Genomic DNA, 17,617 nt, shown 5'->3' on the forward strand with positions numbered 1-17,617 from the left:
ACGCAACTCATTCAATGGAATTTTAGGTGGACCTGTACAGGAAGCTCATTGTTTGCTTATTTAAACAATCTAATGTCCATTTCAAATATGGACCCTGGATGTTTTTTTGCCTGTTTCAACAAAATAGTGAGCAACACAGTTCCAGCGTAGAATGTGGTGATGCATGCTTCCCATCTTATTGGATGTTCAGATTCCACTCTTACCTTGGTAAAATTGTCAGTGTCAATAAATTTCCAGGCTTTTATGTCTCTTTCCAGTAGTTTGTGATCTATTTGGCTGATGTATATAATGCAAAATCCTGAGAACTGCAGCAGAATTTATTTTCGGCATGGTCATCTCAAACTGAGAACAAGCACAGTATAAATAGAATGGACAATGAGACATTTCTCCAGTATAAAGCATCAGGTGACGCACACAGCCTGATGTCATTCTTTCTTTAATTCATACATCTAGGGTGTAGATAGTTAACAACATTAGCATCAGCAAACACCCACCTCTCTCTACAGACACAACATAAGCTTTCAACAATTGATAGACTTAGAACAATAAAAAAATGAAAGACGCTAGACTCTTAAGTCCAGATTCTTATTGAATTCAAATTCCAAAGCCTGCTGTAGTGCAATTCAGACCCAAGTCTCGAGAACATTACTTGGGTCTCTGGATTAATTATATCATGATAATAACACTAGGCCATCACCTCCCTTCCCCACCAACTGCCCTCCGAAATAACCTAGCAAGCCAGCCTCTCAGTTCCACCAATCACTAGAAAGTCTCAACAAAGCAACTAAATATTGTTTGTCATGTTTGATTCAGTGAGTATAACTTTGTCGAAGATGCCAGCATTACCGTTAAATCCTGTCCCACTGACAGGACACACCCAGCAGAGGTGGCAGCACAGTAGTATACAGTTGAAAGAGCACTGCCCTGGGACTCCTCAAAATTGATTCTGGAACCATGAAGTCTTATGGCACAATGTCATGCGTAGTCAAGCAATCCTCTTGCTAGTTACCATGTGCCATCCTCCCTTGGCTGTTGAATCAATGCTCGTCCATATTGAACAACACTTGCAGGAGGTGGTGAGGGTGGCAAACACACTTTGCACGGTAGCTTTGGTAGCCACAACCATGAGCCCTCAGCAGCAGTACTACTTATCAAGCTGTTCGAGTCTGAAAGGATTCAGCAGGCCTACCTAAAAATGATGTGTCAACCTAGTGAAGCTACCGAATATGAGTACTTGCATGTTTTAACAAAATAGTGAGTAACATAAGCAGCAAACGATAGAGCTAAGCGATTCCACAATCAATGGATCAGATCTAGTTCTGCAGTGCTACTACATCTAATGGTGATGGCAGTGGACAATTAAACTGGAGGAGGAGGCTGCACAAATGTTTCCATTCTCCATGATGGAAGCTGAAGCATGCATTACAATCTTCAGCCAGAAGTGCTGAGTAAATAAGATAACAAGGTGTAGAGCTGGATGAACACAGCAGGCCAAGCAGCATCAGAGGAGCAGGAAGGCTGACGTTTCAGGCCTAGACTCCTCTTTAGAAATGGCCAAAGAGATTACAAGGCAGTTGCAGTGGGAGAGAGATCCACTGAGGTTTTTCCGGACGGAGGAGGGTAACTTCTTCAGGGTGGGCATCCTTAGAAGAGGCTTCGCAGTGGGGTTAAAATTGTTTCAGAGATAGTAGGACTGCAGATGCTAGAGAATCTGACATAACAAGGTGTAGAGCTGGTTGAACACAGTAGGCCAAGCAGCATCAGAGGAGCAGGAAGGCTGATGTTTCAGGCCTAGACCCTTCTTCAGAAATGGCTAGTGATGAGTAAATCTATCTTGACCACCTCCAGAGGTCTTCACTGTCACAGATTCCAGTCTTTATCCAGTTCATTTCACTCCATGTGAAATCAAGAAATAGTTGAAGGCACTGGATACTATACAGGCAGTGGGCCCTAACAACAGTATTCCACCAATTGTGCTGAAGACATGCTCTTGAACTGGCTGTTTACTTAATCAAGCTCTTAAAGAGCATTTACAACACTGGCAGAACTCAGCAAAGTGGAAAATTGTCCAGCCATGTAGTGTATACAAAAAGCAGGACAAATCCAACCTGGCCAATTACCACTCTCAGTTATCAGTTCTCAAACATCAGTAAAGTGATGGAAAGTGTTGTCAACAGAGCTACCTACTCAGCAATAACCTGCTCACTGACACTGCCATTTGGGTTTTGCCAAGCCTACTCATCTCCTGACCTCATTACAGCCTGAGTTCAATCATGTACAAAAGAGCTGAAGTCAAGAGGTGAGGTCGCATCAAGGAATCCTTGCAAAACTGAAGTCAGTTGGAATAAGGGCAAAAATTTTCCACTGGTTGGAGTCACAACCTGGCACATAGGAAGTTGGTTGTGGTTGTTGGAGGTCAGTCATCTCAGCTCATGGACATCTCTGCAGAAGTTCCTCAGGGTACTGTCTTAGGCCCAAACATCTTCAGCTGCTTCATCAATGACCTTCCCTCCACCTTAAGGTCAGAAGTGGGGATGTTTATCGATGATTGATTGCACACTGTTCAGCATAATTTCTGACTCCTCAGACACAGAATCAGATAATGTCTGCTGAGGCAAAATATGGACAATATCTAAGTTTGGACTAAAATGTGACCAGTAACTTCTGTGCCACACGACGTCCAGACAATGACCTTCTCCAGTAAGAGTCAATCTAACCATTGCCCCATGACATTCAATAGTATTACCATCACTGAATTCCCCATTATCAATATCCTGAAAGTTACCATTGACCAGCAACTGGACTAGCCATATGACTACAGTGGCTACAAGACCAGGTCAGAGGCTAGGTATCCTGCAGCAAGTAACTCCCCTCCTAACTCCCTAAACCTATCCGCTGTCAACAAGGCACAAGTCAGGAGTGTGATGGAATACTCCCGACTTGCCTAGATGAGTGCAGCTCCAACAATGTCCATAAAGCTTGATACCACCCAGGACAAAGCAGCTTGCTTGACTGGCACAACATCCACAAGCATCCGCTGTCTCCACCACTGATGCTGAGTCGCAGCAGTATTTACCACCTACAGGGTGCGCTGTGGAAATTCACCAAAGCTTCTTGGAGAGCATCTTTCAAACCCAGATTTCTACCGTCTAGATAGACAAATGGAGCAGGCATATGGGAATGCATGTTACCCTCCAATCCACTCACTATCCTGACTTGGAAATATTTTGCTGTTCTTTCAATGTCGTTCAAATCTTGGAATTCCCTCCCTAGTGGTGTAGTGGGTCTACTTACTGCATACGAACTGCAACAGTTCAAGGAAGCAGCTTATCAAAACCGCCTCAAGGACAGCTAGGGATAGGCAATAAATGCTGATTCAGCAAGTGACACCTACATCTCATGAGTGAATTTAAAACAAAATTCTCCTAACATTTAATTACTAACATTTCTCGTACTGTCACTTCCTCAAATTCCCTCCCTATCACCACAAGTTTCTTTCTGAATTTTACCTTGATCTGTTTTGGGAAAGAATGAGATGGTGGTGGTGGTTCCCTGGAGTGTAAAATCTTAAGCAGCTGAGCATGTCATTTGACACATCCTCTGACACTTGGGGTGTACCTGTCATAATGACCTGAAGGTAAAACATGTGAAGTGTGCTTATTGAAAGGTGGACTTAAAAGGCAAACTGTCAGAACCTAGAGAGAAAGAAAGCATAAATGGGGAAAGGAAGTGGCAGTAATTTGAGCCAATCATAGTCTTCTGTGCACCCAGGGAAGAAACAAGGTGTACAAGATGATGAGAAGCGTAGATAGAGTGGATAGTCAGAGACTTTTTCCCAGAGACTATTATGACGGGACAGAATTTTAAGATGATTGGAGGAAGGTACAGGGGATGTGTCAGAGGTAAGTTCTTTACACAGGTTCATGGAATGCGCTGCCAGCAGTGGTAGTGGAGTCAGATACATTAGGGACATTTAGCGATTCTCGGATAGGCACATGGATGAGAGTAAAATGTAGGGTATGCAGGATAGTTTGATCTTAGAGTAGGATAATAGGTTGGCACAACATCGAGGACCGAAGGGCCAGTACTATGCTGTACTGTTCTATGTACTGTATGTTCTAAACTTCAGCACCTGCTCTAGGAATTGGAGTATTTGCATTTCTTGTACTCTGTCTTGTAGGAACAACCATTGAGCAATAACTGAACTCCACCTCTCAGAACAAGGAATGATGCTGACCTGAATAGAGAAAACTGTCTTGTTGATCCAGTCTATGGAACTCTTATTATGGACATGTCAGCTGCTATATGTAGTTGTCTGCACTTTTTACCTAGGCAATGACAAGACTTAGGCTTGAGTACTCTGGATTGCACATGTACAAGGCTGGGTTCTTAGGAAGGTTTGGCTGGTCACTAGGCAGTGTGAAGACTGCAGCACAGAGATGTTCCTCAATCTCCTGTGAAGAAAATGGAAGACACAGAACAACCATTTGTTCCAGAGGCCATCGTCTCCAATGAAGGTGATAGTTTAGCAATAAGAGTCACCACAGCAGCATACTTTATCGTCCAGAAGTTTAATTATTTTTCCAGAAACTACCTCAGATTCAGAGGTACATAGCAATGTGGCGTTAAAAGAATTGCATGCACTATAATTTGCATGTTACCCAATTTACATGATCATCAAAGAGAATTATCAATCGTGAACAATGACTATTTGTTCTTTCCAGTCTCTCCTACTTTCTTCTATCTCTGCTCATGCATTTCATGCATAATTGAGAAAGAACTGTAATGGCGTGCATGTGAGTTATTGTGGGCTGTTTTGCCTGATATCTGCTCATTACTGGGATAAATCTCTTTCTTTGGGAATGTTACTGCTGTGCTGACTCTTACTACTGATCCCATTGCCCTTGTTGGAGAACTGTGTCAGATGTTTGAGATAACATAGTGTGGAGCAGGAGGAGCACAGAGGGCCAGGCAGCATCAGAGGAGCAGGAAAGTTGACGTCTCGTGTCGGGACCCTTCTTTAGAAATGGGGGAGGGGGAAAGGAGCTCTGAAATAAATAGAGAAAGGGGGGTCGGGGCTGGGCAAGGTAGGTGGAATGGTGCAGTTAGGCAGTGGATAGGCAGGACAGAAGATGGACAGGCTGTGTCAGGTCAAGGAGGTGGGGATGAGAGGAAGGGTTGTTCACGGGATGAAACCAAGGGTGGGGAGATTTTGAAACTGGAGAAGTCCATACTTAGGCCATTGGGCTGCAGGTTCCCAAGGTGGAATATGAGGTACCGCTCTTCCAGTTTCTGGGTGGCATCATTGTAACACTGGAGGAGGCCCAGGATGGATATGTCACCCAAAAAGTGGGAGAGGGTGTTGAAACGGTTTGCAGCTGGAAGGTGTTGTCGTTTGTCGTTTGTTGCGAACAGAGCACAGATGCTCTACAAACTGGTCTCCGAGCCTCCGCTTGGTCTCACCATCGGAAGGCCACATTGGGAGCAGCGGATCCAGTAGACCGCATTGGTGGACGTACACGGGGATCCAGTAGACCGCATTGGCGGACGTACATGTGAACCTCTGTCTGATGTTGAAGGGACAGAGATCATTTTCTGAAGTTATGGAACTCAGTAATGAGTCCTGGAGAGTTTAAAGCGCCTACGAGGAAAATGTTACTCAGTTTCATTAATATGTTTTCTACACAGGTGTCTTTGTACGAGGCCTCTTTATAGATGGAGCACGCTGGGATAGAAATCTTAAAATACTGGCAGAGTCGTATCCCAAAATTCTCTATGATACAATGCCTGTTGTAAGTAGCATCTGTTTTATTAATGCAAGGAGTTATTTGTAGTTTTGTTTAAAAATTATTCGGATTTTGTGGCACAAAGCACTCAGAATATTGAAAACCAGTGCCATTTATTTTAATTCTCCAAACTTATACCCTAGTTGGTTCCTTTGAAAGTCTACCCATCCTTTTACCTTCTACGTATGTTGGATCCAAAAACAGGTTTATCTTAGTATCCTGCCTTTCTATTGTTCTCGTGCCTTTCAGGATTTAATTGCTTGTGGAAGAATTCAAATATTCTGTTGTTTCACCTTAATTTATTTTTTTCTTCCTTATACAGCTAATTTTTAATAAGTGATTAACATCTTTCAGGATAAGAGGCTGTTTGGTTCACATGTACATCATGCATGTTTCAATTCTAGCAATTATTTCCACTTCCCTTCTGTATTCCTCTTGGTAACTTCCTTTTTCAAGTCTATATCAAACTCCGTTTTAAAAAAGACTTCTATTTGCTATCATTTTTTTCAGATAATGGTTTACATTCAACAAATCACTGTATTTTTAAAAACAGGTTATCTGTCAGCTATTTTAAATTTGTGTCCCCTGGTTATCCTCTATCCATGGAAACAGTTTCTCCTGATCTTTGTTCAAAAATTGAGAGATTTTGTCAGAGGTTTCTAAATCTGCCCTTATTTGGTTTCTGCTCCAGGAGTATAATCACAGCTCCTATGGTTATCATAACTGAAGTTTCTCACCATGGTACAAGTCTGGCCAATAATCTTTTATTGATAACAAGGTGTGGAGCTGGATGAACACAGCAGGCCAAGCAGCATCAGAGGAGCAGGAAAGCTGACGTTTCAGGGATCTAGGCCCAAAACGTCAGCTTCCCTGCTCCTAAAATGCTGCTTGGTCTGCTGTGTTCATCCAGCTCTACGTCTTGTTATCTTGGATTCTCCAGCATCTGCAGTTCCTATTATCTCTGAGCCAATATTCTTCATACCCTCTTTATGGCCTTGCTGTGCTTCCTCTACTGCTTTGAATTGAAACACCAAATTCTAGTTTAGATTTAACCAGTGCCTTAAAGCAAGGATCTTTTCCTTAAAATAAAATCTGGTTTATCAACTTGTGCTACCTTCAGAATATATTTAAATCCCAAGATTTTTTTAACGTTCCTGCATTATCTTTAAAACTGCACTGTTTAAATTGCCTATCACATTCTTTCATTCAAAAGGACTTCCCAAAGCAGGATTTGTGATCTTGTGTCCCCCCAAGTGTAGATACCTAACTCCTGAACCAAAGACATTAATGAATGCGATGAGGGTTAAAAGAAACTATTATAATCTCACATTTAAAATAACAAATCTAAAATCAATTGCAATTTGCACAGCTTTGGCATGTATGTGAATTTCCTAGCTGTACTGGGTCAAAATCCTGGAATTCTCTCCCTAATGGCATTGTGGGTCAACCCACAACAGGTGGACTGTAGCAGTTCAAGAAGGCCCTCACCACCACTTTCTCAAGGGCAACTAGATGGGCAAAAAATGCAGGCCAGTCAGTGATGCCCATATCCCACAAATTAATTTTAAAAATCTTGCTGCATTTTTTAGACACTTAGAATTCTTAGATTCTCTGACCATTGCAAGTAGATTTTCTATTTATGTAATCATTCCTTATTGTTCCTGACAATCCTCTTTCAAACAAATATGAACAAATTCTGCTGATAGTAATATTCCCAGCAAGTTTTTTTTTCTCCAATTGTTTTTGTAGCCCTCCCTATTTGGTATCTTTACCTGTTGTCTGCATTTTCATCGTTGCCAGAATCTGTCCTTTTTTATATTTTTTTCAGACAATTTTCTTTTGTTGTACCTCACCATTTTGTTGCCAAGGGCTGTTTGTTTCAGAGGTGGAATTCTTGAATGTTAGGGAAATAAACTGGTGGTACGTCGCATGATTTTTTAAAAAAACACCTCCACTAATACAAAAAAAATTTACCTATTTACAAATCTGTGGAGTTTAACTGGGGTCAGTTTTTGCTTCCTATCATGTAAATCAGCTGTCCAGAATGTTTGTTGTTTTATATTTCAAATACAAGGTTGAACTCAGTCAAATGACTGAGCCAAAATGAGCCAAATTTATTTAAATTTAACATAAGGGAAGATGATGGTGTAGTGGTAATGTCACTGGATTAGTGATCCACAATTCAAGAGTTTGAATCGCACCATGTCAGATGGTAAATTTGAATTCATTAAGGATCTGGAATTAAAAATTAATCCAATGGCAGCCACATAATCACTGTTGACTAGTGATCTAGATAGGATTTTACAATAGTTTCCTTTAACAAAGGAAATCTACAATCCTGGCCTGTTTAGCCTATGTGACTCCAGACCCACAGAAATGTGCTTCACTCTTACCTGCCCACTGGGCAATTAGGGATGGGCATAAAATGCCAGCTGAGCCAGTGACAACCACATCTCATGAAATTTTTTTTTAAATGGCCATTTTCCTTTTTGGCTCTAGGACACTTACTGAGAACTGTTTTGTCCAGAATAACACTTGTATCCAATTCTTTTTGCTTTCCTTTGACAGCTGTGGCTGAAACCTTGTAAGAAGTCAGAAATCTCTCCACATCCTGTTTACATTGCTCCAGTTTACAAAACCAGTGAGAGAAGGGGAACATTGTCCACAACTGGACATTCTACTAACTTTGTGATTGCAATGCGTATCCCTTCTGACCAGTCTCCTGAACACTGGATTGGACGTGGTGTAGCTCTGCTTTGTCAGCTTAATTCGTAATGATTTTGGTGCACTTTATTACAGCTTATGTTTACTAATAAGTACAAAGCTTAAACCTCATTTTGTATTTGGCACAAGTCTTGCTGTTGAAAGGTTTCATACAAAATCTGCCTCAAATGTGTAATAATCAGGATTTTAAGAATTACTTACTTCTGTTCCTCAACCCCATACTTCTGATTAATCAATTTTGTTGGTATGATTGCTACAGAAATTTTAAATGTATTTTTTTATGTGGCTGTATATCCATCTGTTATTGTAGACACATTGAAATGCAAAGACTGTTGCAGAATCAATACAATACAACCATAGTTTTGCATTGTCAGGAATTTATTATGTAAGTAAAACTTGAAAGAGCCACTTATTTCATACATTAACATTATATAGACTTAAAACATCAAAACTTTTTATTATGTGATAAACAAAATGATCTTTAATTTCACTTGTGACAAACACCAAGTCAATGGTACCTTAACACTGAAACTCTTCACCTAAATGTCAAAATTAACTGGTTAGGATCCATAATCTTTGGTTTTATTAATGACTGATTATTCTGATTAACATGCGCAAGAATCACAGGCTCCACTAACTCACATTTATCATATTTTGGCCAGTTGCACTTGATCACATATGATCTATTACATTGATTTATACAGTGACAAAAACTGAAATGTCACACAGTGACAGGCTAATAGGGGCTTACAAAAATCAACTCCAAACTAATACATAGAACAAGCAATCTAGCTGCTCAACGAGAACAGCAAACATGGTTCTGAGGTATTATAATGGAAGGAGGAATGTTAAAGGTGAAAATGAATTCAATGAACAATATCTACAATCATGAAATAACACCATTTTCAAAAGTAAATTGAAATCTGCTCATTTGTGTATGTGTGACACTGAAGATATGATCTCACAGAAACAGCACCATGAATCCAGATGGCATTACAGTTGGCAACTGCCATCCATAAACAAACACCTGTCACAATGCATGCGAAAAGTATTCTAAACAGTTGTTACAACTACATCACTTATCCTGATCTAATTGTGCTAAATACTTAGTTCAAGCATTGATTTTGTTGTCTTCACAGACATAAAAAAGTAATTATTTAAGTTTCCATACTGAACCACGGAGTTAACCGTGCATCAAACCCACAAACAAACAGCAGTTGCTGTGAAAAGTAATCTACTGTCCTAACAAATGTCACAATCTGCTTTACCAAGTTAAGTACCATTGAATAAGGTGAACAAGACCGTACATGTCATCAAAACTGTTAGAATTGGATTTTGATTTGATCCTCAAAAATGGCAATTAGCAGCATAATGGCAAAGCCACACAGCATCCCAGCATTCTGTAGAGCAAAGTGCCCAAACTTAGCTTGAATATGGTTATCTGTAGGACGGTGGAGCATTTCCGGTAACTAGAAAAGCGAAAGAAAACATAATTAGACCACAGTCTACAAATACAAAAACAAAGTTGCTGGAGCAGCTCAGCAGGTCTGGCAGCATCTGTGGAGGAGAAAACAGAGTTAACGTTTCGGGTCCGGTGACCCTTCCTCACAACTGATGGTGGCTGGGAAAGTCAGTTTACATGCAGAAAATAGGGGGGTGGGTGGAGCAGGGAGTAAACGATAGGATAGAGCCCAAAGAGAGAGAAAGACAGTTGGACAGACAAAGGAATTGCTAACAATCTGGCTGGGAGGGCGAATAGTTGTTAATGGGGACTGTTAGTGACTAACAACAGGGGGTGTGTAATGGCAGGCTATGTGGTAACAAGGCCTGGTGATTGGAGTTGGGGACTGGGACATGGGAGAGTTTAGGCCCTAAAATTATTGAACTCAATATTGAGTCCGGAGGGCTGTAAGCTCCCCAAGCGGAAAATGAGATGTTGCTCCTCCAGCTTGCGTGGGGCTTCACTGGAACACTGCAGCAAGCCAGAGACAGAGATGTTGGCCAGGGAGCAGGGTGGTGCATTGAAGTGAAGCAAAGTTTCTGCATACAAACTAATGTTTTACCAGCCACCATCAGTTCTGAGGAAGGGTCACCAGACCCGAAACGTTAACTTTGTTTTCTCCTTCACAGATGCTGCCAGATGTGCTGAGCTTTTCCAGTAACTTTGTTTTTGTTCTTGATTTACAGCGTCTGCAGTTCTTTTGGTTTTTACACAGTCTACAAATAACTGTTTAAGACATCCGCCCTTATATTGTAAATCAATTTAAAGTTTTCCATAGATTGTGATATATAACTAACTAGACCTAAAAGATGACCCGAGATAACAAGGTGTAGAGCTGGATGAGCACATCAGGCCAAGCAGCATCATAGGAGCAGGAAGGCTGATGTTTCAGGCCTAGACCCTTCATCAGAAATACTTTTTTTTTAAAGTACCTGCCTACGGAGAAATATCAGCTTTCCTGCTCCTCTGATGCTGCTTGGCCTGTTGTGTTCATCCAGTGGTTAGCAGTGCTGCCTCACAGTACCAGGAACCGGGTTCAATTCCAGCCTCAGGTGAGCGTGTGGAATTTGCACATTCTTCCCGTGTCTGCAAGGGTTTTCTCCGGGTGCTCTGGTTTCCTCACACAGTCCAAAGATATGCAGACTAGGAGGTTAGCCATGGGAACTGCAGGGTCACAGGGATACGATAGGGGTGGTGGGTCCGGGTGGGATGCTGTTTGGAGGGTAGTGTGGACTCGATGGGGCGGATGGCCTGCTTCCACACACATTAGGGGATTCTATGGTTTCTGAACAGGACCCAAAAGCTTTTTAAAAAAAAACAAATTCTTTAACAGCCCACTTATTTAGTTGTCATTACTGAGTTGTGTACCTCAGGCATAACAGTCATCGTCTTCACTTGAAAAGCAAAGTTTTTGGAAGAGAAATGAAGATGCCCTGCAGAATTATTTTTCCAACGGATACCTTGACTGCGAAAAAAGTTTCTAGCTCTTTTAATAATAGATTTGTGGGAGGAGAATTCCTTCTGCCTACTTGAAGCAGTTGGGGCTGTGGAGTAGAAATATCATCCTCCACCCCAACCACAGTCCTATTTTATAGTTGGAGTTTATTTGTTCAAGTAGGATCCCTGCCCATAAGAGAAATGTGAATGATGGTGCTACTTCTGCGGTACACAAAATGGAAGTCAAAATTAAAAGGAGAGCACCTTCAAGATCTGAGATAACAAGATGCAGAGCTGGATGAACACAGCAGGCCAAGCAGCATCAGAGGAGCAGGAAGGCTGATGTTTTGGGCCTACACCCTTCTTCAGAAAGGGTCTAGGCCATTTCAAAGAACAAAGAAAATTACAGCACAGGAACAGGCCCTTCGGCCCTCCATGCCTGCGCCGACCAAGATCCTCTGTCTAAACCTGTCATCTATTTTCTAAGGGTCTGTATCCCTTTGCTCCCTCCCCATCCATGTACCTGTCCAGATACATCTTAAAAGACACTATCGTGTCTGCGTCTACCACGTCCCGCTGGCAACGCATTCCAGGCACCCACCACCCTCTGCGCAAAGAACTTTCCACGCATATCTTCCATAAACTTTCCTCCTCTCACTTTGAACTCATGACCCCTCATAATTGAGTCCCCCACTCTGGAAAAAAGCTTCTTGCTATCCACCCTGTCTACACCCATCATGATTTTGTAGACCTCAATCAGGTTTCCCCCTCAATCTCTGTCTTTCTAATGAAAATAATTCTAATCTACTCAACCTTTCTTCATAACTAGCGCCCTCCATACCAGGCTACATCCTGGTGAACCTCCTCTGCACCCTCTCCAAAGCATCCACATACTTTTGGTAATGTGGCGACCAGAACTGTATGCAGTATTCCAAATGTGGCCAAACCAAAGTCTTATACAACTGTAACATGACCTGCCAACTGTTGTACTCAATACCCCGTCCAATGAAGGAAAGCATGCCGTATGCCTTCTTGACCACCCTATTGACCTGCGTTGTCACCTTCAGGGAACAATGGACCTGAACACCCAGATCTCTCTGTTCATCAATTTTCCCCAGGACTTTTCCATTTACTGTATAGTTTGCTCTTGAAAGAAGAGGAGCCTAGGCCCAAAACGTCAGCATTCTTCCTCCTCTGATGCTGTTTGGCCTGCTGTATTCATCCAGCTCTGCACCTTGTTATCTCAGATTCTCCAGCATCTACAGTTCCTGCTATCTCTCACCTTCAAGATCTGACTGCAGCCTTAACTTTAAAACATCAGTGCTTGCAGTTTTAGAAGGTGCAGTTTTGCTTATTGTCTTGTCCTCTATCTCTTCCTTTAGAGGGAGATAATGTTCTGCTTCTGCCCCAGAAATTATAGAACATAGAACATTACAGCACAGTACAGGCCCTTCGGCCCTCAATGTTGTGCCGACCTGTCATACCAATCTGAAGCCCATCTAACCTATACTAACTATTCCATGTAAATCCATATGCTTGTCCAATGACGACTTAAATGTACTTAAAGTTGGTGAATCTTACTACCGTTGCAGGCAAAGCGTTCCATTCCCTTACTACTCTCTGGAGTAAAGAAACTACCTCTGACATCTGTCCTGTATCTTTCACCCCTCAATTTAAAGCTATGCCCCCTCGTGCTCGCCGTCACCATCCTTGAAAAAAGGCTCTCCCTATCCACCCTATCTAACCCTCTGATTATCTTATGTCTCAATTAAGTCACCTCTCAACCTTCTCTCTAACGAAAACAGCCTCAAGTCCCTCAGCCTTTCCTCGTAAGACCTTCCTCCCCATACCAGGCAACATCCCAGTAAATCTCCTCTGCACCCTTTCCAAAGCTTCCACATCCTTCTTATAATGCGGCGACCAGAACTGTACGCAATACTCCAAGTGCAGCTGCACCAGAGTTTTGTACACCTGCAGCATAAATTATTGCAATTTTTCTTTCTTGGGGGCTCCTGGTGTCAGCAGTGGAAGCCATTGAAAATCAGCGGCAGTTCAAGGATATTCCTCTCATATGCTGCACCCCTATGTCATTTACATGTGGTAGGATTGTGAATTGGTAACCATTGCCCTTCTCAATTCAGAAAATTAATATACAAATACATGAAGTGAACTTTTTGCTTCGGAGAACTTTCATCTAAGCTTGCTAACAATCAACTTACATTACTGCACTCATTTGCAATAATAAGACCATAAGACATAGGAGTGGAAGCAAGGCCATTCGGCCCATCGCGTCCACTCTGCCATTTAATCATGGCTGATGGGCATTTCAACTCCACTTCCCTGCACTCTCCCCATAGCCCTTGATTCCTTGTGAGATCAAGAATTTATCAATCTCTGCCTTGAAGACATTTAACATCCCGGCCTCCACTGCGCTCCGTGGCAATGAATTCCACAGGCCCACCACTCTCTGGCCGAAGAAATGTCTCCTCATTTACGTTTTAAATTTACCCCCTCTAATTCTAAGGCTGTGCCTACGGGTTCTAGTCTCCCCGTCTGAAGGTAACAACTCCTCAGCGTCCACCCTTTCTAAGCCATACATTATCTTCTAAGTTTCTATTAGATCTCCACTCAACCTTCTAAACTCTAATGAATACAATCCCAGGATCCTCAGCCGTTCATCGTACGTTAAACCTACCATTCCAGGGATCATCAGTGTGAATCTCCGCTGGACACGCTCCAGCGCCAGTATGTCCTTCCTGAGATGTGGGACCCAAAATATGTATATACGTATATATGTAATACATGTAGATTTTCAAGCCCATTTCTCTGCAGTGTTTATTTTAGTGCAACTCAATTTGCACATAATGAAAGAATTTGGTGAGTAGTGGTAAATTTGCAAAAAAAAAAGGAACTTTTAATAATAAGGTTGATCATTTCAGGCAGATAAAATATAAAACAAGTACACTGATGAAGGAGGGGTGAGATTTAGAACAAAAACCATTACCTGCTTCATCATTACACACAACCAGCTCTTCAAGTTTAAAGACGTGCACCAGAAAAAAATTACTAACAGCAAACTAATGCTTAAAATATTTCCATGGATGCTTTTAAGTACACTAGTATGTAAAAAGGTTTACTTTTTGAAACATCTTAGCAAAGAAATTTTGCAAGCTCATTTAAAATTAGCTTTAATTTAATTAAGATCAGACTTTTAAAAAGCAAATTTGTTTGATGAATAATGTCCAAACTATTACTCACCATATCCACTAATGCCACGTAGAGGAACATGCCCGCAGTGATAGCAAAGATCCACTGGGTTAAGTTATGAGTATACTGTCCCACGGCTATACCTATTACTACACCAACATATGCAAGCAGAGCTGACAAGAGGTTGTAAACAATGGCCTGTTTCACAGACATTCCAGCATTAATCAGAACAGCAAAATCACCTAGAGAGGGGAAAGAAAATTACTAAATCACAAAGTTATATGATCCCTTTTGGAATATTAATGCTTTTACGTTCAATGTTATTTAAATCAAACATTTTATGTCAGTTACTCAACCAATTCTGAAACAGTCATACAATTTAAGTGTCTATAATTTCTGATCCAAAATGCTTTTAATTCCTCATTGTTAATGGAATTGTTTTGTACGGGCTGAACAAAGTGTTTCTTGATGTATAATTTTTGCTTTGGGAGTTAGATCAAAGACCAGAAGTGGCAACGGAGCTGGGCTGGTTTGTATGCTTCACTCTGGAGGTTTTGGTCCAGTTTTATGAAGGCTTATTAGGCCCACTTTACACTCACCCCCTTGACGCCATTGTGCCACCTCATACCCTACAACAGCTCAAATACAGTAGGGGCACTTGTGTGCACACCAGCATATCAAATAGATAGCCAGACATCTCTTTTTCCAGATGGCCTTTTAATAATGCTTCATGAACTCCAAGAATGGCTAATGCACTTGACGCCACAACACTGACATAGCTTGTAGGGGGAGCAATAGCTTCATTTGAATGACATGCTCATTACCCTGCATGAACCTGATCTTTATTTGATGTAGTTTTCAAAAGCCAGTATATTTATTTACACAAGATTAAGAGGATACTATGAGACAAAAGCTTTTTATCACTGATAAACTGAATATCAATGATTAATTGACATTTTGAAAGGTTGGAAGAAGAAAGAGAACAAAGATTTTCAAAGTCTTTTTTGCTTACTGTGTCACTTTCACTTGTCAATGGTTTGGCAGTTCTGTAGATAGTGAATACCGGGAGAGTGAATATGAGGATGTACGGGGGCATGGGAAATGATGGGTTATGAGATCCTAGGTGACAAGGGATTAAGGACATAAAATTGACAATTACAACGGAGCCAATTTTGTTCCCAGTAAACAGAAGCAGGTCTTTTAGTCTGCCAACTCATCATACAGTCAGCTATGTGACAGCCTAAGGCCTGGCCTCAGAGACAGAAGGCCAACTCCATCCCTCTCATTCCTCCTGAATGAAAACGTGATAGGTATCGGCCTCCTTAACTGAGTTAAGTTATGGATAGGTTCCTCCCTCCACAAACTCACCTCTTTGACTAAAGTCCAGCACATTTACACTGGTTAAATAGATAGAAAACTCTTTTTGCTGCCATTATTGTTTCTTCCATATATCAAGTACAAAATTAGAAAACCAATGGGTAAACAAAAAATTTTAACTATGACACGAATCTCAACAGACAGATTCTGTACAGCACAGTGAGATTTTCTTCATGCAAACCCAACACTTTACGCTCTCAAACTGTCCTGAAGGTTGATGGTGACATGACTAATTCATTTATACCAGCATACTTGAAACAAGCTAAACATTCATATAATCTAAACAGCAGTGCACAAAACAAACAGCAAGTACATTTGAGATAACAAGATGTACAGCTGGATGAACAGAGCAGGCCAAGCAGCATCATAGGAGCAGGAACGCTGACGTTTCAGGCCTAGACCCTTCCAGCAGCTATTAAGTCTCCAAGATAACAAAGTGTGAAGCTGGATGAACACAGCAGGCCAAGCAGCATCTTAGGAGCACAAAAGCTGATGTTTCGGGCCCAGACCCTCCATATAGCCCAGATTATTCAAAACCAAAAGAACTGCAGGTGCTGTAAATCAGGAACAAAAACAAAGTTACTGGAAAAGCTCAGCATGTCTGGCAGCGTCTGTGAAGGAAAATAACAGATGTTTCGGGTCCAGTGACCCTTCCTGAAAACCAGATTAGTATATTGTTATGAAAATATTTATTTTGGGGTAAAGAAAATATTCCCTCAAACAATGAAAAAATACACAATAAAGGCAACATTAGCGCCACCTCTGCACAATGATTCAGTTAACAGAGCATCCATATTACAAACTGTCATTGTAACAGCTACGATTAAAGGATACAAATCCTCTCATCTAATTTTCAGAAATTCCTAATAGTATTAGAATTTTTGTTTAGAGGCAGACCTCTCTGTTTAGATTAACAATGCCCTTTTAATGGTGTAAATGGCCTAATTATAAAGATTAACATTGCATTTAGAGTAACCACTGTGTTTGAACACAATCCTTCTGTTATTCTTCATTAGTATGTGAAAAGAGAAGGATAAAAACTCCAGCAAACGGAGCACAGAATTACACCAGGCCTCTTCCTGTATAATTCATGTATTTGGGACTGTTTGAAGCACAACATGATCTGACAATTTGTTTATTACTGAATGCAAACCAGGCTGTGACAATCACCTCCATGTCTAAATTGACGCATGAAGAAACTATGCAAGCATACTGCAGACTAGAGATGTTGCAGACAGCTCCACACTTTAGCGATACCTTCCTAGAAAACATATACTTTTCTGGTGGATGAATACATGAAGCCATCTGATCCTGAGTAGCCTGGACAGCCTGTGGGTGCATCAAGGAAGATTTCATTCAATGACACAGGAGGATGAATCTGCTCTGCATTGGGAGGGCATTGTCTACTTAATGCTTCATGCAACCACGAATGAAAGCAGCTACCAACAATGAGCAGCTCATGCATCACTAGGTCTTTAACCTTTCAACTGAACCTGTACACTTGATAGCTTTTTGCAAAAGGCTTGAATGGGGCAAGTTCGCAGCCACTAACGGCATCTTTGGAATGAATACCTCGCAGGAATCA

The 17,617-nt window shown here is 41.3% G+C and overlaps 2 protein-coding genes across 6 annotated transcripts in view; one reads left to right on the plus strand and one right to left on the minus strand.

Moving 5' to 3' along the window:
* The window catches only part of dnah7 (dynein, axonemal, heavy chain 7), a 304,986-nt gene extending 295,124 nt beyond the window's left edge, over positions 1-9,862 (plus strand). The window contains exons 63-64 of the mRNA XM_059647155.1: positions 5,689-5,792; positions 8,355-9,862. Coding sequence (XP_059503138.1) covers positions 5,689-5,792; positions 8,355-8,561 — 311 coding nt within the window. The 3' untranslated portion in view covers positions 8,562-9,862. The remainder of the gene's footprint in view (positions 1-5,688; positions 5,793-8,354) is intronic.
* slc39a10 (solute carrier family 39 member 10) overlaps positions 8,871-17,617 on the minus strand; it is a 68,019-nt gene continuing 59,272 nt past the window's right edge. For all 5 annotated transcript variants that reach the window (XM_048533933.2, XM_048533930.1, XM_048533931.2 and 2 more), the window contains 2 exons: positions 14,707-14,897; positions 8,871-9,979 (listed from right to left, as the gene is read on the minus strand). In XM_048533933.2, the coding sequence (XP_048389890.1) occupies positions 9,833-9,979; positions 14,707-14,897 (338 nt within the window). In that variant the 3' untranslated portion in view covers positions 8,871-9,832. The remainder of the gene's footprint in view (positions 9,980-14,706; positions 14,898-17,617) is intronic.

Source organism: Stegostoma tigrinum, chromosome 7 (genome assembly GCF_030684315.1).
Source record: "Stegostoma tigrinum isolate sSteTig4 chromosome 7, sSteTig4.hap1, whole genome shotgun sequence".
Classification (NCBI taxonomy): domain Eukaryota; kingdom Metazoa; phylum Chordata; class Chondrichthyes; order Orectolobiformes; family Stegostomatidae; genus Stegostoma; species Stegostoma tigrinum.